We start from the raw sequence: 22,628 nt of genomic DNA on the forward strand, positions 1-22,628 counted from the left end.
CATTTTCTATCGCATGTATAACGGGGAGTGCTCCGAGGAATTGTTCGGATTAATCCCTGCCGCTTCTTTTCGCCATCGCCCTACGCGACAACATTACCATCTTCACCACTTAGATGGTTGGCAGTCCTCAACTGTGCGTTTCTCCAGAAACTTCCTGCCTCGCATAGCCAAACTATGGAATTAACTGTCGCCTGCGGTATTTCCGGACCGATACGACCTTCAAACCTTCAAGGAAAGAGCGTACTCCCATCTTAAAGGCCGGCAACGCGCTTGTAACCCTTCTGGTGTTACGGGTGTCCATGGGCGGCGGTAATCGCTTACCATCAGGTGATCCGTCTGCTCGTTTGCCTCCTATATCATAAAAAAAAATCAACAAAAAATAGAGCAAAACAAGCAAAAAAACGGTCACCCATCCAAGTACTGACCCCGCCCGACGATGCTTAACTTCGGTCTAAAATCACGTTTGTTGTATGGGAGCCCCACTTAAATCTTTATTTTATTCTGTTTTTAGTATTTGTTGTTATAGCGGCAACAGAAATACATCATCTGTGAAAATTTCAACTGTCTAGCTTCTAGCTATCACGGTTCGTGAGATACAGCCTGGTGACAGACGGACGGACGGACGGACAGCGCAGTCTTAGTAATAGGGTCCCGTTTTTACCCTTTGGGTACGGAACCCTAAAAAAGAACGGAATCGATACTTCGACTCGTTGTCTACTTTTTGCTGAAAAAAGTTAAGAAAATATTCGGGCTTTCTATACAGTTGTCAACATTGAAATGCGGTTGAAAGGAACTTAATGCCCTGATTTTAAGGTTGAAAGTTAAAGAGACAAATTATATTTATAGTTGCAAGCGCTACATGTGGTGACTTTGTTACACTTTCACTACAATTACGTAGATCTTGATAGACATATAGCTGTCTCTTTTTAACTTACGTAGATTAAGCATTAATAGCGAAATAATTCGGTTGTAGCTGCAGGCGTTTGAATACCTACATACTTATTTACATTGAAAAATATTCCTTCAATATTCTTTGTCTGTGTAATAAAGTTTAAATACCTAAAATTAATGCTTACTTAGAGGTAATATACAGATACATATTATATGTAGGTACAATTACGCATGAACACCAAATACTTTAAGCCACGTAGTGCATGGTAAACAGATCCTTTAAGGTTATTAAGTTTCCCTTTGTTATGATTTAAGTATCTCAGTAAGAGTTTCCTGTATTTTATGTCCAATTTAGTATATAGTTATACATACTTTAGGTATAATATTTAAAACTTTCGCGCTTTGAATACATAACAACATTAATTACTCACATTTATAGACGGGTCCATCGCGAATTTATTTTATTAACTTTATTTAACGACGTTTCGACACAGGTTGCACTGGTTGTGGTCGCGGCTAACTGATGTCCCTGCAAAATGTCAAAACAGAGATTTGTGCTACTACCCGACGAAAAGTGTATGAAAAAGTTTGGGGTAAACATTACATTTTTAAACCACCCACTTCACATAATGTTAATTATGACCACGACCAGTGAAACCTGTGTCGAAACGTCGGTAAATAAAAGTAATATAATAAATTCGCGATATACCCGTCTATAAATGTGAGTGATTATACTTTAGGTAGGTATGTGGATCTTGCAAAATTGTTAATTCTACAAAATCGCACAAGACTACCCACAAATTACCTTTACAAAAAATGACTGCATTCTTAAATCGCTTCAAGAAAAAAAATATCGAGAAACAGACCGCCAAATAGTAATGTATCAATTCAGCTCTCTCTACAATGACAGATATTGACACTTTACAAGTCATTTTACAAGTCATTAAATTGTGTCTTCAGATTTTCTACTGCTTTCTAAAGGTGCCTTTCGGATTTAGACTACACCACCATTGCTGCAGTATTGCGACAATACCACTGCCGCAAGCGTCAAAAATATTAGAATCTTGTTCTTGTTCTTGAATCTTGATTAATAGGTACCTACTTAAGTAACGGCATAAACGCGAGTGAAACAAGAGCGTTTGAATAACGGACAGCAACATCGATTTAAAAAAAAAACCAAAAATATTTATTTCGTGTGGTTTACACACATAGATATACAGCACAAACATACAAGCAAGCATTACACATAAAACACAAACATATACACATTATAAATTTATACATAGATAATTATTATAATACAGTGATATTAGGCAAACTATAAGCTAACTAACAGCTACCACTGTACGTATCACGCTTGTAGGGGAATGTAGTCCCTCACAGTGGAGCATTATGGGATTTTGACATTTGCGTCAGAATTTTAGTTAGCAGTAATGTTACGCTGCAATACTGCTGTATTCGACTGCATTACTGCAGAAAACGTCAAATTTCATGTCAATTTCTTGATAAGATTACCAGCATTACTGAATTTTATTAAAATTACCGGCATTACTGAATTTTATTAAAATTACCAGCATTCCTGAGTTTTATTAAAATTACCAGCATTACTGAATTTTATTTTTACCAGCATTACTGAATGAGTAATATTGCAGCGTGACATTATTTATTACTGTCGCAAATGTCGAAATAAAATTTGCGGCGGCAGTATAATCGTGCTGCAATACTGATGCAGTAATGCTGATATAATCTGAATACGAAAGGTAACATAATGTATCAAACACGTATTTTATACAATACAATGTATACAAACACAGTAATACTGGCATTAATTGTTTATTTACTGGGACAGTCGTGCTTAAAAAGAGGAACTGCATATAAACACGCAGTGTGGAAGAAGTGGGTATAGCAAACGATTTCCTGGACCAAAGACTATGATGCGCAGAAGCGACATGTAGGCATAGATGGTAGGATCCTAATAGATGTGGTATACACGTGCGTCCGTGAGGGACAAAACATAGGCAGTGCGACACTATGATTGGCCGAATTTATTTGTTGCCCACCATAAACCAGACTAATTTATGGTGGGGGATAAAAAAAATGTGAGACTGTGACAAGGACAAACAATAATAACGCTTTCGCTGCTACTCCTACTGAAAGATGTCTAAGTCCCGTTCGGTCATTTCCTCCCCTCATGCCTGATCCAGTTAAAGTCACTTTTTTTATTCCCCACCATAAATTAGTATGGAATTTGGTGGGCAACAAATAAATTCTACCAATCATAGTGTCGCATCGCCTATGTTTTGTCCCTCACGGAGGCACGCGTATACCACATCTTCTATTAGGATCCTACCATCTATGTAAGCGCCGGACACGGCCCGAGCCAGTGCCATGAGTCACTGACAGAGTGTCAAAACTGACATATACGCTATCGAGAACGTAATTTACTTTCTATACATCTCGTTCGCACTAATATGCGAGTACGAGCGAGATGTATATAAAGTAAATTACGTTCTCGATGGCGTTTATGTCAGTGCCAAACTGACGGTAGCCGTACCGGTCTAACGTGAGTCATCCTTTACTCTCTAAACATATTATATTCTTTGTGAACAGCGACAGCGCGTGACGCACACGCTTAATTGCAACCCTGACTTTGCCCGAGCGAAGTTTCCGTTACCTTACGGAAACGGCCACCGCGAGACAACACACACACACTCACACACTGTTTGTGTACCGGGTTCCGCACATTTAAAAAATGCGCTGTATTACTGCAATGTTCTGCCGCCACTGTGCAGCACTAGCACCCATCGTAAACTGTAGAGTTACTTATACATACAGTGCTGTAAACTGTTTTGTGACAAGTTTTCACAGACAATAAAATATGAATTTTAACTTTTAACAAGCAGATACGTCTGCAACCGATGCTATTAAGCTTAGAATAAATTTAAAAGTGGAAAAATGACTGTCTTTGGTGAGACTTGAACTCACGGCCTCTGGATCGATACTCCAGTGCTTTGCCATCTGAGCCACCAAGACCTCATCCATAGCCAGCAAATTTTTCCACCATATTATGGGTCTACGGGACCCTAGCGACATTTACCGTAAGAGCGTTACACTTCTTAAATTTATTCTAAGCTTAATAAAATATGACACTGATACATCATGGCGGTTTGTTTACAAAGGGGAAGGGAAACCCGAAATCTGCCTCTTTATCGATCGAATATGCAAGAGTGATAGAGAGGTTAGATAACAAATTTTCGACTCTCTCGTTTGCGGTAGACCCTCAAATTGTGAGTAATTATGGTAGTGGCGATGGCGCCTCCTACGCAGTGTATCGCGTAATATTCCCTATTCACCGAGCGTACCTAGGTGTTAATCACTTTGCATGTTTGTACGTTCCAATTTTGTTGAAAGATGGCTTGAGAATTAATTAACAAAGATTTATGAAATTTGGCAGAAATATGGGTCAAAAATAATAATAAAAAAATAAATAAAAATAAAAATAAAATAAAATAAAAATCATTTAGTTCAGACCTTGAGTCCTTACAACTAACTACAAACTAAATTTAACTTAAAAACAAAGTTTTGTACGGAACACTAATAATATGAGCTAGACTATAAACAGTGTTTGACAGGAGCCAGGCACATACACCGGTAATAACTACATACACTCATGTGTATGTAGCCACCACATAATATAGAGCAAAAAAAATATTTATCGAAAAATTTAATTGTTAATTGTGTAAAATAAAAATACACTTAACAATTATTTTACTTTTGTGTTTTATTAATCATTTAGAAATCTATTCGAGTGGAGTCGAAAGATGGTTATATTATAGCAACTACAAATTAAAACGATTTAACTCTATAGAATAGTGATCGCGAAAAATAGAAAGAAAAGTGGCCCGGCGATGGCCGCGATAAAAGCTTTCAAAGAAACTTGTAAAGGCTCTAAATGTGTTCATAGTGATTAAGATATTATTGGAAATGAGGGCTAAGCCAATGAAGACAAAGACTTTTTTATGAACAATTCAGTCAGAAATTTAATTGAAAAAATTTAGTTTTCTTATGAATATCGAGATATTGAAGGGAAAATAAATGCCAATGGATACTAAGCTAAGAGTTAACTCATACCTTAGTTAAGAACCATAATATATTTATATTTGTATGAAGCTATAAACTACTTTATATCTTGTATACATCATGAGAATTTAAAAATTATAGCAATAATTGTAACTGTAAGAAGAAATTCCAATTACATAAAAACATCGTTTTTTTATACAAAACCATTCATAATTTATGGTGACCAGAAAGCATGGGGTTCATAACCCGGTATTTTGTATAATGCAGAAACAAATGTGGTAAAAAATGAAAATAGTTATGTCTCTTGAAGTTACGATTTATGGTACACAGACTAGAGTTTTCACCCTTTTTACACGACTGCCCAAACAAAAAGAGTGTATTGTTTTCAGCGTTCATGTTTGTATGTATATATTTAAGTATATTTATGTGAGTTTCTTTATTCCACGATAACTTCAGAATGCCTTAACCGATTTAGATGTATGATATATCATTAGAATCCTTACGTCATCCCGGGTGACATAGGCTATGTGACGTCATTACAAAATCAATATGGCGGACTTAATACGTCATATTACGCACCCTTAAGAAAAAAAACATCTTGCAAACCTATCGAGTAGGGTATCAAAATGTAGAGCTTTGAAAGACGAGTAATAATATATATGCAACATGTTGGTTTAAGTCTAATTTTGAGAAAGTAAGAACTTTCAAAATATGTTAAGAAAAGCAAATCCCATTAAACCATTTATTATTATTGAATCGGATATTATTGAGGCGGACCCCGGGTCCTCGCGCCCTGCGCGGGGGCACAGCTGGGATTGACACCAGGATGATGATGATGATGAATCGGATAATAAAAGGAAGGTTTTCACCGCCGATCATAATAAAACATAATATAGTACATATTACATTATACTACTTAAAGTTTTTAACACATGTTTTAAAAGCAGCCAAATACCTATGTTCCAATTTGCGCTAATGGAATCGAAATGTGTACATATAACTTATATTTATTAATCGATACGATTGTAGAGTCCGTCTAAGCTAACTCTGCACCTACTTTGACAGAAAAAAGTGTGAAAGTGTCATTAATAACCTATTTTTTTTGTAAAAATCTACATTTCTTCAAAGGCCAAAGGCCGAGCTGCATACCCTACACGAAGGCCTGGGGCGTAAGACAGACCCGGTGCGCGCTTTATACAACATCCCCAAGTATTCTAATTGCAAAGGCCGAAAGCCGAGCTCCTCGCAGGGCCGAAGGACTGGAGCGTAACTAGCGTAAGGCAGGTGCGTGCTTTTTGTAACTTCCCCAAGTTTCTTAATTGCGAAGGCCGAAGGTAATTCTACAGTGTATTTGCAATGACAAAGTGTAAACATCACCGTCGACGGTCCCGTAGAAGGTCCATGAAAATATGACGTTTATAATGACACTAGCGACCCACCCCGGCTTCGCACGGGTTATCAAATTATACACAAACCTTCGCCTTGAATCACTCTATCTATTAAAATTGTTGTTGCGTAGTTTTAAAGCATATATAGGGACAGACAGACAGCGGGAAGCGACTTTGTTTTGTACTATGTAGTGATTTACTCACTTTGTTATGTTGAAGTCGGTGCGAAGTTAGCTTAAACGTATTCTAACTCAGCGCCACTTGCACCATCCCACTAACCCGGGGTTAGCCGGTTAAACTGTTAACCCAGTGTCAAATTGTACTGGCAACCTGGTAGCTCCTGTTTTAACCGGTTCTTTCTTTCAGCTATCATCTTAAGAATAACTAGAACGGTCCGGGTCTGGGCTGAGGCGTCCGTCACAAGGTTTTCTACTTACATAGAAAGCATCACGTTATTACCTATCACCCGTCATAGAAAACGTAGTGTCGGATAATTATGCCTCGGCCCGGATAATGTCCGTTCTAGTGTGAGTCATCCCTTAGGATGTGACGGCTACATGCCAAACTTGGACCAACTTATTACTATATTCTTTGTAACATACTTCAAGGATAATGTAACAGTATGTATAAATAGTCAATACCTATACTTTATCGCCGCGAAGCAGTTTCTCGTAGTTCGAAATAAGTTCAGAGAGGAAAGTTGTGTGCGAGCTAAAGTTCATAAAATGTTTATTTCCTACTTTATTTATTCACTTCTGGGAAACTGTTTAGAACTCGCTGTATAATGACAGTTTTTATTGCTAATAATGTTAGAGTTATGAAAAAAATAAGTTGCCTATATTTTACGGAACAATTTCATTCATTTAGGTACTCTTAGGTATTAATACGACAAATAGGGGTCACCCCCTATAACATTATCTTTTTGTATTTTTTTCTTAAATATGCAAAATTTCTGTGGGTTTCGGAAGAATTTCCAAGATGCTATCAGGTGCAGAACAAATACAGTAAGTTCCGATGGAACCAGTTAGATACGTTGTCTGAGGAACATTGTCGAACTACCTTCCGTTGCGCTCACGCACATTTGTCACGGTATTTTGCATGTGTACGAGTAACATCAGTAGAAAAGTTACAACCGACATTGTCATGGGTTGTTAATTCATAAACAAATGGGATAAACGGTGCGGTAATCAGCATCGTTTCATTTTAGTCTGGTATCACATGTGATGTCTATTTGCAGAACATTATGTGACATGTTTATTTAGGTCGGTTTCAGTCTCGACTAATTTACATTCGTTGCATGTTGATGTGTATTAAAACGAATACTAGGTCGTGTGTAACTACCTATTAATCGACAGAAAATGTACTACTACTACTTACTTGGCTGGTGCGATGATCCAAAATGAGTCTTGGCCTCCAACACAAAAGCACACCACTTTGCTCAGTTCAGCAAAGGTAAGCTAAGCTGGCGTGATACCACTCTGGACAAAAAATGTAGAATATAATATTCTTTTGATGTGATAAATGTAATAATAAAAGATAGTACAAAAAGATAGTAATGTGATTGAAAAACGATAAAAGTAAAATAGTCCATATTTGCTAACAGTACATTCGAAAGTAAAATATCATTCCTGCAGGCCTATTAACGAATCCGTGCGCTTATAACAATTTTTTCGCATAAATTTCGCTTCGATCGACGAGATTGCACCTTACGCACGCGCACTACGGAAAATAATTGATCGCAAACTCGCCCAGTGGAAAGAAAAGTGGTCTAATGTAAATCAACTAGAATACCAACACATGTGAAGGCACCGGCAAAAAAAAAATGCACACACGGACTGGCAGATGCAAGCACCGTGACCGTGGATAAAAATCATCAGCACTGCATTCGAAGACCCATTGACGAACTAACCACCGATGAAGGTGGAGCGGATCAAGGAGTCGTGACCCACAAATGGATTGGTGACTTTAGTGCTGAAGTGTAATGACATTGGTTCAAAATGACTGCCATATTGTTGATCGCTTGTATGGTGGTGGCGCAAGCGAGGGCCGGTATAGTTGAGTTGAACTGCAGTGATAATGCTACGTGTATTGAGAGTATGGCGAGGGAGTTTGTGAGGAGCATGCGACAGCAGCGGGCGGTGAGGGTGTTCGACGCGCTGACGATCGAACCGGTGGCGGTGAAGGGGCTGCGGCAAGCGAGGTCGAGGCAGGGTTTCCTGTCCAGGTTCCTCGAGAGTCACGCGTTCAGCTTCGACTGGAACGACTGGTCGTTCCGGTTGACCAAGCCTGAGGAGAGGAGCGGTGTCGTGGACTTGGAAGTTTACGAGAGCAGAACTGCTAAAGGTAAGTGTTTGAATATAGGTAGAAAATTATAAGGTCAGGTGGGGTAAAAGAAACTATGGGGGAAGGCGGACACTAAAATTGTAGGGAAAATAAACAGAGAATACTTAAATGATAATATTGATACCTAACTAAAAACAGCAATGCAGGGAACAGTAGGCAGCTAACATAAAGCAACAGAAAGAAACAATTCATCATCTATACGAGTAGAAGACAATAAATATTTAGGGCGCAAAGATAAAACAATTAAAATTTGAATCAGTTTCTAATGACTTTCCCAAGTCACAAACCGTGAATTTAAATCTTAATTAAATTGAGGTGTCTAGATAATTTCCAATTTTCGATGTAATTTCGAATTCAGAGAAAATGAGACTTAAATTAACAATACAAAGATTTGAATTAGTATAATATCCCAAAGTTTAACATAGAAAATAATAATTAGCAAATGAAAATACCGTGAACATAAAATATTAATCCGGCTTTGATTGAAAAATCATGCTTCGGTACACATGCCTTGTTATTAATTAAAGAAAGTAATAAATCAACTACACAACTTGTAGCAATTTAAACTTTAATGCATTGTAATAAGATTGTATTTAGATTGAAAATGTTGGTGGTTTAACTTTTTTATAATTGAATGATATTTTGTAAAGCCGGCTGTACATTACCAGATCGTTTTAATTGATATCGTGCTTAGATTTAGAGTTGGATTGGAGGTTTCCAGTTAAGTTTTAAAGACAACGTGCAACTGTCACTGTCGCACTAGTGTGGACGAGTGATAGAGAGAGATGCTACATACGATACGTTTTTGTTTGAAGAAACGTCACTTTTGACACTTGTTTGACACTGACATATCCGATCCATATTGTTTCTATATCTAAAGGGGCCCACTGATTACCAGTCCGCCGGACGATATCGGCCTGTCAGTTGTTCGGAAATGTCAACTTTTTGTTCTGACAGGCTGCTGCTGGAGTTATAATCAGTGGGCCCCTTAATATTTAACGTATCTTAAAGTTCGAATATGGCTGTTTGGAGCGTTAACGATTGGCAGGTTGGCTACGCGACCTGTAAATTGTCAAATTAAGCCAAATTCGGCAAATATTGTTTGCGTTTTTTTTTAGTGTTTTCCGCATACGACACCTTATTTCTTTTTACATATTGACGAAAAAAAAAACATTACAACGAATAAATAAAGTTTTCTTTTCCCAATCAACTAATGACAAACGATAATCATGAAGAAGTAACGCGTTTTTGTATACTTACTTAAATTTTCATAATTGAATGAGGGCTACCGTTTTTGTGCTCACCAGTTGGCGCCACTGTAGATCTAGGTCCAGAAAAACAGATCTCAAGATTCTTCTCTGCCTATTTTTATAAAATCAATACGTTCTAATATACACAAAGGTATTTTAACGTCTAAATTTGCCGTTTTTTCAAACTTTTTAATTTTGCATATATTTTAGTTGGCACTTTTTTTAAACCACTAACGTTTATCGAGCTATATCTATTGTTTACCATGATTAATCAAAGGTAGAGAAAGATTTACCACAATTATGAATGAGGAGTGAAAATTCGCGATAAAAAAAACAACGGGTTGCACTCCGGGAGTGCCGGCAGAAGTGAAAACTCAATAACATTGTAACAGTTTTTCGATCATGCACGTGTCCGTCTTACGAATTTTCAATCTGTCGAATCTGTCGGTCACGTGACCTGTCGGGAGTTTAACCTTTTTTCCCCACCTTAAAAAGTGCACACACGAAATTTTCACTTCAAAAAGCTTGAAACCCCCCGACTATGCGTTTGACATTTTGAAAGACCTCCTAGACTAGACACTAACGTCCCTATCGGCGAAAATAAACATTTCAACGTCATTATCCAATTCCTTGCCAGTTTCCGTGCAGCGCATTTCCTAAGTTTTTTACCTGTCATTAGGTTTCCGGCCCGTGTGTACGACGCTTTACCAATGCCATACCGATGAAATGCCATTCATGCCAACGGGTAATTAACTCAGTTTGCTGTGATATTAGTCTCCGGCTTTCCTCTTGAGGAATTTCCGTTATTACGGATTTTCTATTTCTGTTGTGATCAATTTCACGTGTCCTTAATTGTGCGACAGCTCCGTAATGATTTTGTCTTTTATTAGAAAATAATTATATAATAGAACTAGAGGATATTTATTTAAATAATTACAAATACACCAAATAGGATGCCGCTCAGAATGAATAGTGTCAGGTAAGACACGAAATTGGTTATCAATATACAGTGAAACCTGGATAATTGGAATCTCAAGGGACCGGCAATTTTTTGTCAATTAACCAGGTTTTTCATTTAAGCAGGTCGTGCCAATTAACGAGGTTCAAAAAAATCGTTGTGTCAATTATAGAGGTTCTCATTAATAGAGGTTGCGTTCTGAAAAATTGCTTTTATGGAGGTGCAAATAACCATTGAAAGTAGATTCTGGGGTTTCTGGTCTGTATATTATATAACTTGCACTTTTACACTACTTACATTAATTACTATGTATATTTTCTAAATCAAATACTATGTATATTTTCTAAATCAAATTTTTATTACACCTTATGTGTATAATTGCATGAATTCTATAGTAATTTAAATTGTATTTTTTTTTCCTTATTTTCTCGTAATGCATGTTAATTATAAGATGTAATTATTTTTGAAAATATGTGTCCCGCCGAGTTTGTTGCCGGTCCCATAATGGGATACCCTCCTCCAATTGAGGGGGGATTTAAATCTTCTCGGGGCAGAGGTGTAGGGTTGGAGCCGGTCTACCTAGCTTTATTTGACGTTCATAAGCGCATTGTAATTATGCCTACTTGAATAAACTATCTTTTATCTTTATCTTTATCTTACTGTTTATAATCATTTGGGTTTTTTAAATAATCCCTTGAATTGTAGAAAAAAGTTTTATTGGAATGTAAAAAACATATTATGTTTTTGATTTAGGTAATCAAAACTATTTCACCTCCTAGTCTGTGATAGATACCCAATAAATAAATTTAATTCTGGGTAAAGATTTAAAATAAAATTATCATTGCTATTAAAATATTGTTTCTGCTCTCTACAAGTCTACATTATTTCAATTACAGAGGTCATACTTATAGACTCGTTTCAATAATACCTACAGGTAATAAGAAGAGCTAAAATAAGGGATTTTTTTAGCACAGTGTAAATTATAGAGGTCTTAGTTGCGATGTGGTCAATTACAGAAGTAAAATTACGAAAAGCACTAAAATCTAAATTACAATTATAGAGGTTCAAAAATTTCAATTATAGAGGCCTTTTGGTCTCAAGGGACCGGGACCGGACCTTTGGTTGCAATTATTGAGGTTTTGCATTTATCCAGGTGCCAATTAACCAGGTTTCACTGTAGCTTATATAGGTTATAAATATAGCTTTGGTAAAAAAATCTATTGTGGGTGAAGTGTTACCATAGTACACATTTTAGTGAATTGTAAACACAAATATATACTAGATAAAACAGTATTCGACAATGGTTGAGCATAGTTAATTTTTCTCTTTCTTTAATTATTGTAAAAATATTATGAATGATTAATTACTGCAAATTATTAAAATCTTTTGCATTGCGCGTTATAAACAGTTTATCATTAATTTTGCATTTATTAAATTAGTTTATTAATCACACGTAATAACTAATTAATGTTGCATACCGATGCCAGATTAATTTTCAGTGTACTTACTTACATTTTTCACCAAAACCAAACACTAGTCTCATATAGTACTTACGACTACCCTAAAAATGAACTCTAATTTTTTAAGAAAATGGGTCAAAAACAAAACCGTGTTCGTGTCTTTCCTGTAGACATACACAAAAGTTAAGGGCAATAAAGGTTAATTTTCTTATTTAACCCCTATCCACATGAAAAGGTACTATTTTAACTCCTTTTATTTGGATAAGTATGATAAAATCATTACCTACATGTCCACAGGCTGTTAACTATTGTCCACAGGAGAGAAAACTTGTGTTTCGCGCGGACTGTATAGTTTTCTTCCAAATAGTGTTTGACTCAAACATTAAATTCAATTGATAAAACAAAAGATAAATTTGTACCGGCGCTCAACCATACACTTAGTAATTCTATTGAAAGAACTTTAACTTCAAAAGTCTTGTCTTCCTAGACTTTAAGTCCACAATGCTTGGTTATTTGTGCCAGTTAGTTGCCTATGTTAATGTGACTGTAATGATATAATCAAACATCAATTGAGCGGTTGAGCGGATTACGACCATCTGCCGTATTCGAACTTCAAGATATTCACAAGAGACGACACGTACTAGATCCATTCTAGATACGTTATAGTTTAGATTTCAACTAGTTCTCTTTTGCAGCTGCAAAAGAGAACTAGTTGAAATCTAAACTATTGAGCTCAATATGGGCAACCAATGTCACTTTTACGTTAGATACCTATAGGAAATCGTTCAAGAGTATCTCCAGAATCGCGGAAATGTCAATTTTGACAGGTTACATCTTAAAAAATATCGTTATCGTATCTTGGTGATGTCTAAAAGATGTTATTTCAAAATCCGAATCTGGCCCCATATCACGTGCAGTAAAGCTAACTACTATTTTTTGAATATTAGCCGTTTGCAGATCCGAATTTATAAAGTATTTTATGAGTCGATATTTATTATAGTGTCGATTTTTTTTAGTCAGATTTCGGGAAGTTTTAGTTTTCACTGAGTTACTAAAAAGTATAGTGTTTTCATAACTCAACAATAACGAAATTAATTTTATATCAAGCAGAAACGTCTGTTAACGATGCTATAAAGCTTAGAAAGAAATTAAAAGTGGAAAGATTCACTGTCTTGGCTGGGACTTGAACCCACGACCACTGGACTACTGGACTGGTCTAGCGATCCAATGGTCGTTTTTCCACTTTTAATTTGTTTCTAAGCTCAACAATAGCTTTTTTTCGCAACAACTAAGTGATCTTTTATTTATCCCGCCCAGAATAAGAAGTTATTCAAAGCAACCAAATTTGACTACAAAAGTTGACTACAAAATCAAAATCGCCCCAAAATGATAATAATCTAAAACGGCATAGAAAAGTATTTAATCATGCATTGTTAATCAATCAGTTAATCTTTAATCATCCGTGGAATATGGGTTGAATAAATAATTATCGATAAGCAATCAATTATGAACGAAGATAATAACTAAGTTCCCGTTGGAAGTACGAATTAACGTTCACTTTATTTCGCTCCACTACCCGGTATAAGTAAGTCCGCTGCCGGAACTACTGCTTTTGTATGGAGTCTTTTATATTGTATCACAAAGAAATGCTGTACTTGTAATTTTACAAGCTTTTTATTATTTACTACAGCTGGACTTAAGTTTAAAATTTTACCTAACGGGTAAGCGTCATTGGCCCATCGGCGGAAAGTCGCCAGTCTGCCGGTATTCTACAGGTTGCACTTCGGGGAGTGTGCTCAAGAGCTACACGAGCTTATTCCACCGTCCCCATTCTACCATAGGACTTTTAGACGCACTTGGTAGATATTCCACCAATTCGCACGAAGCGCTTTGCTTCCTCGTTTCTTATGCGCACTGCCAAGGAATGGAATTCCTTGCCGGTGTCTATATTTCCGAGCTCATATAACCCGGCAACCTTCAAATCAATGGTGAACAGGCAACTTCTGGGCAGGCTCGCTCCATTGTAGGCCACGTCTTCGCCTCGGCTAGTCTGGTGCCATGAGTAAGCCCATTTATAAAAAAAAATACCTCTGACGTTAGAAAGGCGGCTAGATATATGTTAATGTCAACTTTAGCCAGATTTCTCCGAGACCACGATGACAACAGCATTCCTCGAAACGTCGGAGTAAAATTTTAAAAATAATTTTACGCGATTAAGTGATATGTATTATAATTATGTACCTATGTTGCTACCTAAATTATGTACTTATGAGTCACACAGATACTTGAAATAAATGCTTTTTAGGGTTCCGTAGCCAAACGGCAAAAAACGGAACCCTTATAGATTCGTCATGTCTGTCTGTTTGTCTGTCTGTCCGTCTGTCCGTCTGTCTGTCCGTCCGTATGTCACAGCCACTTTTCTCCGAAACTATAAGAACTATACTGTTGAAACTTGGTAAGTAGATGTATTCTGTGAACCGCATTAAGATTTTCACACAAAAATAGAAAAAAAACTATAAATTTTTGGGGTTCCCCATACTTCGAACTGAAACTCAAAATTTTTTTTTTCATCAAACCCATACGTGTGGGGTATCTATGGATAGCTCTTCAAAAATGATATTGAGGTTTCTAATATCATTTTTTTCTAAACTGAACAGTTTGCGCGAGAGACACTTCCAAACTGGTAAAATGTGTGTCCCCCCCCCCCCTGTAACTTCTAAAATAAGAGAATGATAAAACTAAAAAAAATATATGATGTACATTACCATGTAAACTTCCACCGAAAATTGGTTTGAACGAGATCTAGTTAGTAGTTTTTTTTTTAATACGTCATAAATCGCCTAAATACGGAACCCTTCATGGGCGAGTCCGACTCGCACTTGGCCGCTTTTTTTTTTTAAAGTCCCGTTGTAGTAAAATAAGTCCCCTTGTAGTACCTAATCGTGAAAGTTTTAATTAATTATTGTGTTACAAGCTTTTATTTAACTTGCGATGTTAGCATGTTTGTACATATGTATATTCGGGTAAATTCTTGGCTTTCCAGGCCAACTATCCATTATTAAACGGAGCTGAAACTAACGTAAGTTGAGTGCGTGAAACTTGAAAGATCGCTCTAAGTCAATACACCCTTTCAAATATTTACTTATGGATCACGCTTGCTGTAGAACAGGCAAATCGGGTGTTTCGGCGGATCTTTTAATAAGCTTTTATTTAACTAGCCCTGTTCGGTATCCTATAAAAAAACAAATGTCGCAAAATTGTATTGAATCGACATCTGTCATCGTACCCTTCCAGTTTGAATAATACTATAGGAGTTTAGGCAAGTCTAGAACCCATAATTTCGAGGTTACACAACAACCACCAAGGTTTTACGAGGTTTAAGTTCTCACCTATTTATGTACCTGTGATGAACGAATAAATAATTGATTGATTGATTGAACATAATCAAATATCAATATTAAAAGTAGGTATAACACATTTTATTATATTCTTTGTTGCTTTTGTCAACAACTTCCCTAAGAAACCATATAAGCGACGTGACTCACGTGACGTAGTTACGTAATTAAGGGTTTTTGCACAGGACGTTATTTGATCGTTATTTCCTCTTTATATGTACAGTCTGCTGCTGCCGAATTTGCTAAGCGGGCAAGCTGTTCAAAATTACTTTGACACGCTCTTATTCTCTTAACAATAACGTCGCGTCAAGATCATTTTAAACATCTGGCCCGCTTAGCAACTTCTTCTGCTGACTGTACGTACTTGTTTTTGTTGTATTGCGAAGAAAGGGATCTCGAAAACGGCTCCAACGATTTCGATGAAATTTGGTAAGTATATGGGGATTTTGGGGGCGAAAAATCGATCTGGCTAGGTCTTATCTCTGGGAAAACGCTAATTTTTGAGATTTTATATGTTTTCCGAGCAAAGCTCGGTCTCCCAGATATTCAGGTTAAAATATAAATGCAGTATTCAATATACTTAGGGTCTTAGGTACTTAGTAGGTACAAAGGTTAATTTCTTAATACGAGTACGACCGCATAATCGTTACAGAATAATAAGCCTTTCACAAACAGATAACAATAAGTACCTAGGTTTTTTCTTGGGAAAACTTATGATTTAAATATCTTTTATAAAAAAAAAATATTCCCAATAACAAGACCAGATCGTTGCTATCTTTATTTTCCTGGAAACTAAAATAAAACATCTAGACACTTGTTTTATTATCCTTTGAGAAAAGTGTCCTACAAATGATTCGGTTAAGTTGTGTTCTAATGTATGGGGAAGACAAACAAATTATAGCCAGCCTTTTATGAATGTTGTATGATACCTTTAGGTATGGTGCTTTACGCACACTAGCGTCCCAAACCCTCCCCCTGCCGCAACCCCCCCTTTTAGTATATGTCCCGGTAAGGTATCATACTTCATTCATAAAAGGCTGGCTATAATTTGTTTTTCAAAAAACACAACTTAACCGAATCAAAAAATAAGGTTATAATTTATTCTAACGCCAACGCCTGAGCAACGAAGTCCTTTAAAAAGTACACATTTCCTTTTATCTTTAGTCTTAGTTTAATAACTGACTATTTTTCCTTTGACAAGCAATTTCGCTTCTGTTTAGATGAAAAATATGGGATTTGCGCGTAGAAAATTCCCGTAATATTTTTCTTACCCTCAGGGAACCTTTACATTATTGTGTTGGTACTTAACATGGCATAAAAATAATATCTGCAAAGATTACCTAATATTTTGTTAAGAAATTTTGCAATTTTTTTTATTACCAATAATAAAATTATAGTATATGTAAGTACTAATCTACTAGGGTATAAAATAAGGATCTTTATAAAAAAGAACAGCTATTTGGGTCATACACAGTCATTTTATTGTATTCAAGAGGATAGTGGACAACCTCTTTTCCATCTCCTATGAAAAATATTTTTACACAGTTTGTTATAATACTAACTTCGTTTACAATACTTCGTTTGATTTTTATTAGCGATTTTTTTCAATTAGGTATTTTAATCAGTTAGGTTTTTAAAATTTGTATGCAGCTTGTTTTCTCCTGAACTCCTAAAGATCGAAATAAGTCAAACGAAGAGGTGTATAGCTATGAATTGTGCACTTAAGTACTTACATAAAAAAAACAACGGGTTGCACTCCGGGAGTGCTGGCAGAAGTGAAAACTCAATCTATTGCAAAATGTCTACAGCACTATGTATAATTGAGGTTAACGCCATCTAGCGTTATTTAGTCGCATTACTTGAAACCCCTAAGTACTTCACTGTTAGTACTCGAGTTATATTAATACCAATTAGAGCTAAACTCACTAGATGGCATTTAAATCAATAAAGAAAAACTCAATGACATTACATGTAACAGGTCCGTCTTACGGTCACGTGATCTCTCGCGAGTTTAACATTTTTTCCCCATCGCAAAGAGTGCACAGCGCCACTAAAGAAGTTTTCACTTCAAAAATTCCATTATCTCAATATTCTGTGAGCAAAATGAAAACTACGTTTGTATCGAGAACCGATCGTCCACTCTCGTCTTAGGGCCACTTGCACCATTAACTAACCCGGGGTTAACCGGTTAAACCATGGAGTTAACATGGTTACCAGTACAATTTGACACTGGATTAAGGATTTAACCGGTTAACCCCAGGTTAGTGGACTGGTGCAAGTGGCGCTTAGTCGTCTTACTTTCTATCGCGTGTCCCCCGACTGTCAGTGAAGAGAGCCAAATACTTCAGCACAATACATCCTGTCATATGTAGTCTACAGTAATTAGTGGGCTGATATTGAATTGTTTAAGCGCTCTTACTGCGGCGCGACACGCGAGCGGTTAGTAGGACAGAAAATATCCGGTACGGCTACCGTAGTGGTATAGACACAGAATAAGTAATAGTATTATCATACACTACCACCTGTACCAGTGGGGAGACACTCCTGACTTCAGGCAAAGTCGGCTCCGTTTGGCTCAGCATTGCTCCGAGCAATAATTAGGGTTGACACAACTTGACGTCCGTGCCTTTCCGTGCACGACGACAGATAAGATAATGACTTGAATTTTGACAACCCTAAACAGCCGAAAGGGATAGTGTTATAAGTTAGAAAGGGATATCATGATTCAACTTCGGTTTTGTAGGAAGTGTCCTTTATGTACGGTAGTATTATTACTTATTCTGTGCCTGTACTGTACTGTGTACATTTCACTCGATAGCGTGACGTGACGTACGCGTTAAGTGTAATTTTGTATGGGATTTTGAGTTTTCAAAACGTCCCGCTTGGCGGGCTGTTCAAAATCCCATACATAAATAGGCATAACCGAAACGCGAACGCTCGTCACGCTATCGAATGAAACTTACACTAGGGGTTTGTATGGCTACCATCAGTTTGGCACTGACATAAACGCCGTCGAGAACGTAATTTACTTTCTATACATCTCGCTCGTACTCGCATATTAGTGCGAACGAGATGTATAGAAAGTAAATTACGTTCTCGATAGCGTGTATGTCAGTTTTGACACTGTCAGCGACTCATGGTACGGGCTCTGGGTTTCTGTTTGACACTGACATAACGCTAACGAATAGAAAACTAATAAACTTGTTCAAATTACTTTACATCCAGACAAATGAAATTGTCAGTGTTACAAGACTAATTCAATAAATCCAATATAAACTCTAAAACTTTCTATCGATACCTTCAAAAGAATTTCAAACCCTATCACATTTAATTTATTTTTCTTATTCCCTCGTAACGTTAGCGTTATTCTGATTTAATAATTTGATACAGTTATTTTTCCATCTTAGACTAGGTCATTTATAATATGAATATAAAAGTGAATATATATTTTATGAATGATACAACCTTGACAAGACTCGCTCTTATTGCCGTGAGATGCCTAATGATGAAAGTTTGGAGTTATGACTCACTGCTTTTCGAAAACACAAATCAGTGTTAATATCCATACCCTGGTTTAACAGGATCAATTTCGTTTGATGTTTAAAAAGTGCGAGGACAGGTGAAATTTAAAATAAGTCGATGTCGATGAAATTATGAAAAAAGACAGCACCGTTTAATCAGTTTAATAGTTTTTACAGTAAAATGAACTGAATTATTATATTTATTATTTTTCATTCTTGAAGTAGCAAGTAGCACGGGCGGGAAAATAATGAATGAAATATAAAAAAATAACATGTCTATGGTTCACTTGTTTGTCAGAGATGACATTTAACATAAGGTTGGCAACAATGTATTTCATACAATATTTTTTAAGTGGTCATTACATGAAGTATCGAAAAAGTGCCAAAAAGATACTGCGTGTATGCACAAATGCTTTTTTGGGGAATAGACTAAAGATTTGTCTTGACATCTATAAGGTAGGGTTTTAAAGATGTGTGCACGACTCTTTAAATGACAAATAAAAGTACGGGAGTAGAAAAAATAAATAATGCAATAGAAGATCCATGAAACGACTTAGCCATAGTTTTTAAACCAAAGTGTAGGGTTAGGAAAGTTAGGGCTTAGGGGCTTGGCTTTCGCCGAGGTCATATAACTTTTTACATTAAAATGTAAAGAGTTGCCCGCCAATACTACATGAAATATTTTTGGTTGGATTTTATTATATCAATATCAAACGCTTGATATATTTTAAAATCAGAATACCTATCTCGGAGGGCAAAAATTTGGCTCAGCATTTTCCCTTTGTACAATCAAGGGGCTTACAATATATTGATATAATATCCCAACTCTTTTCGCCGTCGGTGGGTATTAGAATGACCTTTTTATAGAACGCTAAAAATGTCATTAAAAAGTTTATAAGGGTATAAAGCTGGAGTAAGTATTTATATAATATTTTATGAATGTGTTAAAAGTCGTGCCTTTTTTTTACATTCGTTAACTGAAGAGGATCGTTCTATACATCATCACTGGCTCAGTGACCCAAAGAGGATCTTGGCCTCTGACACAAGAGAGCGCCACTCTGTCCTATTCTGTGCCACTTCGCGCCAGTTGGGTATTTCGAGGGATGACAGGTCTTTTTGGGTTTCGGATCGTTCTATAGCTGGATTAAAAAAAACGGTATTATTTTATATAAAATTTCAATTCGAAAATAAGAGAGGAAGGATTCTTTACAATCTAGAATATCCTCGAAGTCTATAATAAATTAAAAAATACGCCGGTTATCATTTTGTAATATTTGTTTAACCATAACATATTTTTTTATAGCCTATATTGTGTCCCACTGCTGGGCAAAGGCCTCCCCTGTCTTTCGCCACTCGTCACGGCTTTGTGCATGCTCCCGCCAGTCGCCACAGAATGAGTCCAGTCGTTTCGCCATCTCATTTTTGGTCTGCCTCTGCCTCGGGTGATCTGTGGTGCCCATTATAACCATAACATAACATAAATAAAATAACACAGGAATTTCTCGAAAAGCCCGAAATCGACTTTTAATTCAATTCAAGTTTCCACTGAAATTAAATAATAAAATTGCATCTCTAAATGGTTTTGCATGTATTAGAAGTAAATTACATTTTAATGCAATAATCTGAATCTTGTTTTACTACGTTATCACGTTAGAACGGTCCGGGTTTGAGGGCCTACCGCGAACACCGAAGTTCACAAATTGCGGGCATCTTTCTCTGTTACCCTAATTACGCCTTAATTGGTGTAAAAGAGAAAGATGCCCGCAATTTGATAACTTCGGCGTCCGCAGTGAGCGTTCGAGACGTCCGACAGTTCATATTCTATGATGGATGATCAGTAATCACGTGATGCTGTCACGGACTGTTAGACTCATAGTTCCGGAGGTCCGGACCTGAGGAGCTACCGCGAAAACCGAATTTCGCAAATTGCGGGCATCTTTCTCTGTCACCCTAATTACGCCTTAATTGGTGTAAAAGAGATAGATGCCCGCAATTTGAGAACTTCGGTGTTCGCGGTAGGCGTTCTTGACCGACTCTTCCGACAGTATAATCTAATCAATTCTTGTTTATTTATTTATTTATTTATTTATTTGTTTATATATATTTATATATTTCGGGGATCTCGGAAACGGCTCTAACGATTTCGATGAAATTTGGTATATAGGGGTTTTCGGAGGCGAAAAATCGATCTAGCTAGGTCTTATCTCTGGGAAAACGCGCATTTCCGAGTTATTATATGTTTTCCGAGCGAAGCTCGCTCACCCAGATATTTATATTATATGATGGATGATCGGTGAGCACGTGATGCTGTCACGGACTGTTGGACTCACAGAACAAGTTAGAATGGCGATGCGAGCAGGGTACGTGTCGCCGCCGGTTTTGAGCAAACGCTCGCATGCTACTCGCCCGCGCTGACCGAAAATGAAGTAAACATGCCTTTTTGCGCCACAATAACGTTCAGGTTAAGAAGCCAGACGTCAAATCTGTTTAAAGGAGGCGTATCCATTCACTAGGCACACACGTTTTTACTACCGTTGCGCGAGTGTTAGTAAATGTGTAGAGGAACGAGCGGCGACACCGGTTCCGATACTAACTGTGCGCGATAGCCATTCTAATCTCTTTAATATGTTCTGTGGTTGGACTCATAGGTCCGCAGGTTCGGACCGGAGGAGCTACCGCGAAAACCGAATTTCGCAAATTGCGGGGATCTTTCTCTACTCCAATGAAGGCGTAATTAGAGTGACAGAGAAAAATGCCCGCAATTTGTTAAATTCGGTTGTCGCGGTAACTCCTCTGACCGTTCTAGCGTGAGTCATCCGTTAATGTAGCACTTAATTACCTATGTGTATTTATGATCAATTGTGCCATTTATATCGACAACAGACAAATGTACCCTTTGGTTGAAAACGACACAATTAGGCAGTGACAGCAAAAGAGGCAAAATATATCGTAAAATACCTGTAATTTATTACCTTAGAAATTTTGAGATTTGTCACCTTTTTCTGTGTTTGATCCGGTTACCTATTGTGTTTTTCAAAAAAACAGACGAAGGGTAATGTCACGAAAAATGTGCACTGTTTATTCGGTTCAATGTGTCGCCAGAATATATTGTACAGTATAATAATAACGCGAATGTGGGATTTCGTCATATTGCGCACACAGTAAAGTATCAAGCAGTAGATAAATAAGTGCGTTTACAGTTGTAGTGCACACGAACGTGTCTTGCTATTTCAGGCATTCTCGATAGGTACAAAAAGTACTGACGTTGACTGAAATAGCATGACAAATATAAACGTTGCACTACATCTGTACACGTAAATTAAACTCGGCTCGTGAGGCCGA

At 36.9% G+C, this 22,628-nt stretch overlaps 1 protein-coding gene across 2 annotated transcripts in view; it reads left to right on the forward strand.

The window, feature by feature from the left end:
• The first annotated feature begins 7,902 nt into the window (after positions 1–7,902).
• LOC134657448 (uncharacterized) overlaps positions 7,903–22,628 on the forward strand; it is a 43,540-nt gene continuing 28,814 nt past the window's right edge. For both annotated transcript variants that reach the window (XM_063513006.1, XM_063513005.1), the window contains exon 1: positions 7,903–8,702. In XM_063513006.1, the coding sequence (XP_063369076.1) occupies positions 8,357–8,702 (346 nt within the window). In that variant the 5' untranslated portion in view covers positions 7,903–8,356. The remainder of the gene's footprint in view (positions 8,703–22,628) is intronic.

The sequence above is a fragment of the Cydia amplana genome, chromosome 20, assembly GCF_948474715.1.
Source record: "Cydia amplana chromosome 20, ilCydAmpl1.1, whole genome shotgun sequence".
In the NCBI taxonomy this organism is placed as follows: Eukaryota; Metazoa; Arthropoda; class Insecta; order Lepidoptera; family Tortricidae; genus Cydia; species Cydia amplana.